A 9,451-nucleotide genomic window follows, 5' to 3' on the forward strand; every position below is an offset into this window, starting at 1 on the left:
CGTGGGTATGTCCAGATAGTTGCCTCGCGGAGCCGTCTTTTGTCCAGTGTCCATTCTGGGTCCGGAAACGGTAATTTTTTTGCATTGACCACAGTAGAAGCTCTGCTGCTGTGAATTTTACACCTCTCCCGCTTAGCGGAGACTGTGGGGTGGTAGAGGACATCTTCCCGGACGCGTGGGTATGTCCAGATAGTTGCCTCGCGGAGCCGTCTTTTGTCCAGTGTCCATTCTGGGTCCGGAAACGGTAATTTTTTTGCATTGACCCCAGTAGAAGGGCTCCAGCTGTGAATTTTACACCTCTCCCGCTTAGCGGAGACTGTGGGGTGGTAGAGGACATCTCCCCGGACGCGTGGGTATGTCCAGATAGTTGCCTCGCGGAGCCGTCTTTTGTCCAGTGTCCATTCTGGGTCCGGAAACGGTAATTTTTTTGCATTGACCACAGTAGAAGCTCTGCTGCTGTGAATTTTACACCTCTCCCGCTTAGCGGAGACTGGGGTGTGGTACAGGACATCTCCCTGAACACGTGGGTATGTCCAGATAGTTGCCTGGCGGAGCCGTCTTTTGTCCAGTGTCCATTCTGGGTCCGGAAACGGTAATTTTTTTGCATTGACCCCAGTAGAAGGGCTCCAGCTGTGAATTTTACACCTCTCCCGCTTAGCGGAGACTGGGGTGTGGTACAGGACATCTCCCTGAACACGTGGGTATGTCCAGATAGTTGCCTCGCGGAGCCGTCTTTTGTCCAGTGTCCATTCTGGGTCCGGAAACGGTAATTTTTTTGCATTGACCACAGTAGAAGCTCTGCTGCTGTGAATTTTACACCTCTCCCGCTTAGCGGAGACTGGGGTGTGGTACAGGACATCTCCCTGAACACGTGGGTATGTCCAGATAGTTGCCTCGCGGAGCCGTCTTTTGTCCAGTGTCCATTCTGGGTCCGGAAACGGTAATTTTTTTGCATTGACCACAGTAGAAGCTCTGCTGCTGTGAATTTTACACCTCTCCCGCTTAGCGGAGACTGTGGGGTGGTAGAGGACATCTTCCCGGACGCGTGGGTATGTCCAGATAGTTGCCTCGCGGAGCCGTCTTTTGTCCAGTGTCCATTCTGGGTCCGGAAACGGTAATTTTTTTGCATTGACCCCAGTAGAAGGGCTCCAGCTGTGAATTTTACACCTCTCCCGCTTAGCGGAGACTGTGGGGTGGTAGAGGACATCTCCCCGGACGCGTGGGTATGTCCAGATAGTTGCCTCGCGGAGCCGTCTTTTGTCCAGTGTCCATTCTGGGTCCGGAAACGGTAATTTTTTTGCATTGACCACAGTAGAAGCTCTGCTGCTGTGAATTTTACACCTCTCCCGCTTAGCGGAGACTGGGGTGTGGTACAGGACATCTCCCTGAACACGTGGGTATGTCCAGATAGTTGCCTGGCGGAGCCGTCTTTTGTCCAGTGTCCATTCTGGGTCCGGAAACGGTAATTTTTTTGCATTGACCCCAGTAGAAGGGCTCCAGCTGTGAATTTTACACCTCTCCCGCTTAGCGGAGACTGGGGTGTGGTACAGGACATCTCCCTGAACACGTGGGTATGTCCAGATAGTTGCCTCGCGGAGCCGTCTTTTGTCCAGTGTCCATTCTGGGTCCGGAAACGGTAATTTTTTTGCATTGACCACAGTAGAAGCTCTGCTGCTGTGAATTTTACACCTCTCCCGCTTAGCGGAGACTGGGGTGTGGTACAGGACATCTCCCTGAACACGTGGGTATGTCCAGATAGTTGCCTCGCGGAGCCGTCTTTTGTCCAGTGTCCATTCTGGGTCCGGAAACGGTAATTTTTTTGCATTGACCACAGTAGAAGCTCTGCTGCTGTGAATTTTACACCTCTCCCGCTTAGCGGAGACTGTGGGGTGGTAGAGGACATCTTCCCGGACGCGTGGGTATGTCCAGATAGTTGCCTCGCGGAGCCGTCTTTTGTCCAGTGTCCATTCTGGGTCCGGAAACGGTACATTTTTTTGCATTGACCCCAGTAGAAGCTCTGCTGCTGTGAATTTTACACCTCTCCCGCTTAGCGGAGAGTGGGGTGTGGTAGAGGACATCTCCCCGAACGCGTGGGTATGTCCAGATAGTTGCCTCGCGGAGGCCTCTTTGTCCAGTGTCCATTCTGGGTCTGGAAACGGCACTTTTTTGAGTGTTGACCCCAATAGAAGGTCTGCTGCTCTGAATTTTACACCTCTCCCGCTTAGCGGAGAGTGGGGTGTGGTAGAGGACATCTCCCCGGACGCGTGGGTATGTCCAGATAGTTGCCTCGCGGAGCCGTCTTTTGTCCAGTGTCCATTCTGGGTCCGGAAACGGTACATTTTTTTGCATTGACCCCAGTAGAAGCTCTGCTGCTGTGAATTTTACACCTCTCCCGCTTAGCGGAGAGTGGGGTGTGGTAGAGGACATCTCCCCGGACGCGTGGGTATGTCCAGATAGTTGCCTCGCGGAGCCGTCTTTTGTCCAGTGTCCACTTTATGAAGTCCATGCACTCAAGTGAATAGCATTTATCCATTTAGATAACTTTATTATTTAATTACTTGTTTTTACACAGAAACATAATGTGTGTCTTATAGCATCATTTAAATGCTTAATTTGTAGTTTTAATGTGCAAATTAAACTTTTTTTCAATACTCTAGAGGTACTCTTATTTTGAAGAGATCGTCCACCGGAAGCCTTAAATTAGCTCACTAGATTAGCTCACTAGACAGTGGTTTACTACTGCATTAGTAGGAGAGTGTAGTAGCAGTGACGCTGGTATTTACATGTTGTAATCTTAGAGCGGTTGTAATTCTTTGCTAAACGACATTATAAAGCACTAAACAGAGTGTAGAAAGTTTATTTAATTAAGGGTATATAGATGATGATAGATCCAGAGTACTGCTGCTTTTCATTCACCTTGGCTTGTGGCAAAGAAGTTTGTTTGTCTTGTCATGTTCAAGGCTCATACCAAGTAAACATACCTGAGTTACAATATAGATAATGTAGAGGAGACATTGACCGCATGGCATGCTTCAAGTCGTGTTTAATTAAGCAACATTTCGTTATTAAAATTACATTTGTTTCTCTCTCTCTTCCTATACTGCTTTTACAGATGTAGGCTACCATGTGTCTTGTAATGCAAGATATGGCAATGTAATGTTCTAACCTGACATCACACAAAAGTCATCATGGGGCTGCAGTTGTCCTGTCCTCAACCGGCAATTGTTGCTCTTGGCTCCCTCATTTACGATACCATGGCAGAGGCCGGGGCATTGCCTGACCTGGGCATCACCCAACCTCTTATCCAAGCCAATCCAGAGGGAAGCTTGGATTCGAGGACCCGCCTCCAACAACACCTGCAACAGGTGAATCAGGCTAAAGGTTTTGTCAGTACTGAAATACTCAGTAGACTATGCATTGTATTCATTGATTGTGTACAAATATAACCAAATGTGTCATTCGGTTGGACACCCACGTTTCACTTTCATGAAGTAACCTGCAATAACAAAGACAGTTATATTATTTTGTATAGGTCTACTGACTGTAGAATGTAAAATTGCCCAAAGGGAGTATTTGTCAAAGGTGAAATATAAATGTGGATTGTGAGCTAAAGTGAAAAATATCCTAGCAACACAACAATACACTGTTTAGTGTTTATTCTCATTTGCAAGTAACCTGTTGAGACCTGAGACCTTCTAAATCCTCCTAACTGTACGTATATCTGTACGTTCACGTTCATAGCACGGCAAAACATGACATGCTTTCCTGGTTTTAATGGGTTAAAGTCAATATGTCAATACTTTTCTTCAAAAATAGCTGATCTACAAGTTTAATTAGAGCTGGCATTTTCATCTATGCTCATGCTCACTCCAGAATAGCCACAGAAAAACTAGGGTTCAAGTGGTTAATCTGTAGTACTATGTAGTATGTACTAATGGTATTTTGTTCCTTCCTCTGCGAAGTTTCAAGGCGACATGAGAAATAGGGCGCCAACCTACCTCAAGGATCTGATTGGCCGACTAGTAGCGTTCTCAGATGAGCCCCGTCTGGCTAGCTTGGTAGGACTCGTTGTCTCCATGGTGATGGAGATGGCCTATACATCATCAATGTCAGAGGGGACCAGGAGGTCAGCAGGGTCCTCCTCAAGCCAGGTAAAAATAATGGGATAAAATAAATTCAAAAGGACCATAATTCAGAAATAATCTCAATCTGAAAATGTATTATAAGAATTATATACTGTCATGCCTCCCTCACCACAAGCCAATATTCAACTCATTCCAAGTTGCTGTGATTCCCCTCTTGCAGCAGCGGGTGTGGGAGCTTCAGGAGTTGATGGAGGAGTATCTGAAGCGCTGTCGGATCAACCTGAGCGACTGTGACCGACTGAGGCAGGACACAATGAGGCTGGAGTCTCAGCTCAGCCTGGTCCTTACACAGCTAAAGACCTGCCTACTGGGAGGGACATGTGACACAAGGTAATGCACTGGAATAATGGCTGATCAAAATGTAATAGAATAGACAAGAAGAGAATACAGGCCTCAAATCAGCCTCTCCTTCACACAGCTATACTGTAAAACTGGCCTACTGGAAGAAAATGAGACGCCATGTAATACAGTAGATTGTGGTTGACTAAAACGCTACTCTTGCATTTAATGCATGATTGGACTACATTAAAATGGAATACAGTAGTTGAGTAGAGAAATCCAGTTAACCACATTTTATGGAGTAGTGACTACTAGTACTACTCCAATGTGGTTAACTCACATTTTATATGGAGTAGTTCCATTCCTGGCTTGTAATGTGCTTTCTCTGCGTGTGATTTGCATGCATTTGTTTGCGTTAATTTCCTTTTCTCACCTTTTCTCTTCCTAGGACTCTGAGGCAGTGGGCCAGCGGAGCGTTATTTCACACCCACATGTTGGTGCACCTCGCTGGTCTCGAGGGACGAACGGAGACAGTGGCTGCAAAGGCTGTGCTGGAACAGTACCAGGAAGATCTCAACGAGATCATACATGCTTATAGGTATATACAGTGATATGATTAATATAGATTAGCACTCGGCCATTCTATTCCTAAAATGTATTTACAAATGGAAGTATCTACCTAATAATCTGCAAGTAAAGGTGATTTGTATGTAACATTGTTGTGTATAGAACATTATGTACAGAACATTGCTAGACTACAGCACACGTCATGTGAATGGTGATACGCTACTCCGTTTCCTCCCCAGGTGCTATCTCCGCTGCAGTGGAGTGCGTGTGTTGAAGTGTCGGGGGGGCCTCCGGGAATCCCATGACTTCCCCAGTGAGGTGGAGGATGGAGGGATGACAGGTTTCACCGTGACAGACAGAGAGACAGGGATCAGTGTCCATATTCCTCTATCTGCTATAAAGAGACACACAGGTACAGTATATAGGCTCTTGGACCTTGATCAAATCAATAGTTCTAGACACATTTAAGATAAGAGTTCAAACTTAGTTTTTTACTCGAGAGAAAGCTAGTCAATATAAAATGTAATTTTTCAATGTAAGTAAGTAAGCCTTGCAGAGCCCATTTCTGTAGCGGGATTACAGTACTTCCCCCAGCATGACGCTATAAGATTATGTCACAGAGATTCATCCCCCAATCAAACCCTTGATGCTGAATGCCAAGCAGGGAGGCATTCGGGCCCGTTTTCATAGTCTTTGGTATAACCATAGACATTTGTATGATACAAAATATTTTTTCCCCACTTCAGTTATCCACTAATCCAATATAAATTATTAATTCAGCCCCAGTTTATGTCTGTACAAGTGTTTCCATCATTCAAGCATGGCTCTGCGCTAGTACTGCCACCTGGTGGCAAAGATATGGACATGCTGTCCAAATATTGTTTATTTCACCATTCCAGCTGCACTACAGTAATCCCAGGGCTTAAAGTTCTCAGTCATGGGGACTGAGACTGAGAACTCCTCTCCGTTCCCGGTGGAACATAAGGATGCACCTATCTGCTTCCATCTGGTCTTATCCTGTGCAGCATGTTGTGCCTCATTCGCCCCATGTCAGATTTGCCATCTTCAGTTATGAGGTCACAGTTCTCCGCCAGGTTGTTTTTGGCCTCCCTTGTTTCCTCTTTCCAGGTGGGGTCCATTTTAGGGCTACTTTAGGAATGCTTTTCTGATCCATTCGAAGGACATGTCCGAGCCATCTGAGCCGTCTGTGTTTGATTTCCAGTACCACATTGTAACAGTTTGTCTTTAGGTACAGTTCCTCGTTGGAGATCTTTTCTGGCCAAAAGATGCGACTAGAACTAGCCATGAGTGCAGTAACAGCAAACAGGCTGGGTTTTTGTCCTTTCTAACTGTAAATATATTATAACTGTAATAGGCTACTACGGAGCCCTGGAGTTAATCAATCAACTTAATCAATTAAGTTTAACTGAACATTACCTTTTCACAGGGACAAATGGCCCATTCCCAGTTCCTGATGCACATTTGGACCTCATCACAACAGATCAGTGCACCCAGGCCTACATAGACCAACTGTTTGATAATGATAAGGGACCCGTGGCAAAGCTAAAGAGCTACTTTACCCAAGCTGGGTCCAGTGTGAACACACTTGGATCCCAACCCAGAAGTACGAACAGCAGAGGAGCGAGAAACGAAACAGAACAAGATGATGGAACACGTTGGCCTCACGGAGCAGGCACAGAAACAACAGACAGAGATGAAAGGAGAGATAGGGGTGGAAAAGATAACAGGAAAGAGAGAGGCGAGGAGATGGGATTTGAAAGGACAGATGAAAGTTTGAAGTTGAGCATTGTGGAGACGGAGCCGGCTGAGAGCCTCTCCATCATTCACCAAGTACATGACAGCTAAATGTGGGAAGCACAGCAGGAAACTAAATAATGCACTACTGACCAAAATGGCTTATAAATCCCCAAACTCACCACAGACCTTCACTCTTACCAGCAAATATATATAAGTGGGCTGTGATGGACACTAGGCGAGCCATCTGGAAAGAAATTTAATTAAACCCTGTATGTAGCTCAATATATAGCATACTATAGCATCAATCCTGCATGAGTTGAATCAACCTGTTCCTCTATTCCGTCTAAAAATAAAAGAAATGATCAGCTACAAATAAATGTATTGATAATGGCATTGTCACTTAAATTTGGAATGGTGTTTGGAATGATATGTACAACACTTACCAACTGTAAAAACAAAAAACTTACCAATGTAGTTTTGTTTTAACTACAGCTAAGACACCACACACATATTCAGTTATGAGCCATGGGAGGGTTTGCTTCCCAACCCAATGGTTACATCACTAGCTAATTTCACTCATGGGTTCAAACCTTCTCTTGAATACACTCAGACCTCTGTAGCTGTTAATTGAATAGCACTACATGTGCCCTACAGTCCACCTGCTCTTTTCATCAAACCAACCAACCAGTTGAAATCTGATTGCTTATTGATTTTTACCTGTTCGATCCATTTCAGCCATGAAGCGGATTTGTTGTTGAAGGAGAGAGACTGGGTTACAGAGGGGTTTTTGACATCCATGTCGGGTTAAATATAATGCATTGTATGTGAGGTGGTCAAAGTGTTTTGTACACAAAGTTTGGAGAACACTTAACGCTGCTGCAGAGCTAAACTGATAATGTATAATATAACACTCACCATTGTGACAATAAAGAACAGCAATTTGAATAATTATTTCCAGTGTCTTTTTTTTTGGTCTTTTATGTTTACATTCATGTTTGGAACATCTGCCTTTCTAAAAGCTGTCACGCTGTTGCAAATTGATGCACCTGATACATCTGTGTAACTGGTTGAGAAAAGAATGGATTAAAATCCTATGATTATGGCCATTGTATGAAAAGTAAACCCAAGAGTTTCACAATGGCATTCATCAGCATCGAGACAGGAGAAGAAAGGAAAAATGGAAATGTTTTGACTCACTTGTTCAGCGTTTTCTCACTCAAGAAGGCGGATGGTGTTTATTGTAACAATACAGCTGGTAGCAGCATTATTGGTACTGGTAGTGAAATATCTGTTCAAGATTCCTCAACAGTGTGGACAATAAGAATAACAATACAGGGTAAGATAGTAAAAGAATACATCTGAATAGGTAAATAACTGTGTGTGTGTGTGTGTGTGTGTGTGTGTGTGTGTGCGTGTTTGCGCGCACACGTGTGTGACTAACAAAACCCTGTTGCACTCTCAGCCTTGGCTAGATGTACATGAGTCACACTTCACCACTCAAATTACTGCTCTAAGCTCAACTAATGCTGTCTGATTGGTGTTATTAGTCCCCCGCTCTCGATCTCTCTTGCCTTTCTGTCTCTTTCTTTCCCATTACATTACACATGATTGACGTTACATTCAATGGTCATGGACCTTTGCCCTCAGCTCACTCTGAATTTAATATGTTTAAAATGATTCAATTTAAAACAAGCTCCCTACAATAGCAGCAAAGTAGTCCGTCTTAAACTGCAGCAGTCTGGGAACAGCTATTACACAAAGGCCCACACATTCGTTCTTTATACCCTTAATAGTTCTAATTGCATGTCTTTTGCAATTCTTTAGTTTCTCATCTGATCTTTAAAGTGAGTGAGTTGATTTGACCCACGAATGCTACAGCAGCACTGTAACATTGCACTGTCTACATAATCACAAAAAAACAATTGTCCGGAATGTTTTTTGAACACTCAAATGCATGCATTCAAAAGGGTCCATTCGATAGATTACTTTAACACGGACAGTACAAGACAGGTAGTGTCCGCCCCATAGGAGGCCTTGCTATGTTTCATCAGTTTCAATTGAAACGGGCCTCCACCCTCAGGGGGTGTATGTGTATGTGTATGTGTGCGCGTGCGTGCGCGCGTGCGTGCGTGCGTGCGTATACGTGTGCCTGCCTGCCTGCTCCTGACCCCATTGCTTTTTTCTTGTCTTGTCTTTTCTGGACACCTTCAAATATTTGAAGGATCAGGAGCTCAATACAGAAAAGGTCACTTCCAGTCCTAAAATTATTTCAGTAAAGGGCAAACTCTCCTTGTTTAAGTAGGCTAGTTTTTTTCTCCCCTCCTCCAGGAATACATAATTAGTCTCTGCAGTGTTTGTGAATACGGTATGTATGCCCTGGTTACACGTATTTATGCAAGTTATGAAGTTTTTGTTTCTCTGTCTTTTTGTGTTTACGTGTGTGTGTGTGTGGTCTCTTGTGCACATGTTGTATCTCAGGTACTTTATCCATATCCGTGTCCCATTGTCATACAGTACACATCACCACGGCAACAGGACATCACCACGGTTACAGCATCATCACGCCACCCACAGGCTCTCAGCAGAGAACACTCACTGACACAGAGTAACCCTGTGTGTGTGTGTGTGTGTGTGCGTGTGCATGTATGCGTGCGCACGTGTCTGGGTGTGTTAGTGAATGAACACTTTTCTGCACTTAGTTT

At 44.6% G+C, this 9,451-nt stretch overlaps 1 protein-coding gene across 2 annotated transcripts; it reads left to right on the forward strand.

The window, feature by feature from the left end:
• The first annotated feature begins 2,759 nt into the window (after positions 1-2,759).
• LOC308328747 (uncharacterized protein) lies at positions 2,760-7,700 on the forward strand. 2 transcript variants are annotated; one of them, XM_080782856.1, is made up of 7 exons: positions 2,761-2,775; positions 3,113-3,365; positions 3,963-4,151; positions 4,306-4,475; positions 4,873-5,022; positions 5,231-5,403; positions 6,439-7,700. In XM_080782856.1, exons 2-7 carry the CDS (start codon positions 3,189-3,191, stop codon positions 6,855-6,857), a joined length of 1,278 nt encoding a protein of 425 aa, XP_080638982.1. In that variant the 5' UTR covers positions 2,761-2,775; positions 3,113-3,188; the 3' UTR covers positions 6,858-7,700. The 2 variants fall into 2 exon arrangements, with proteins under 2 accessions (XP_080638983.1, XP_080638982.1); XM_080782857.1 differs by having other exon boundaries at positions 2,760-3,365; positions 4,309-4,475.
• The last annotated feature ends 1,751 nt before the right edge of the window (positions 7,701-9,451 follow it).

The sequence above is a fragment of the Protomyctophum bolini genome (genome assembly GCF_963924005.1).
Source record: "Protomyctophum bolini genome assembly, chromosome: 14".
Lineage (NCBI taxonomy): Eukaryota > Metazoa > Chordata > Actinopteri > Myctophiformes > Myctophidae > Protomyctophum > Protomyctophum bolini.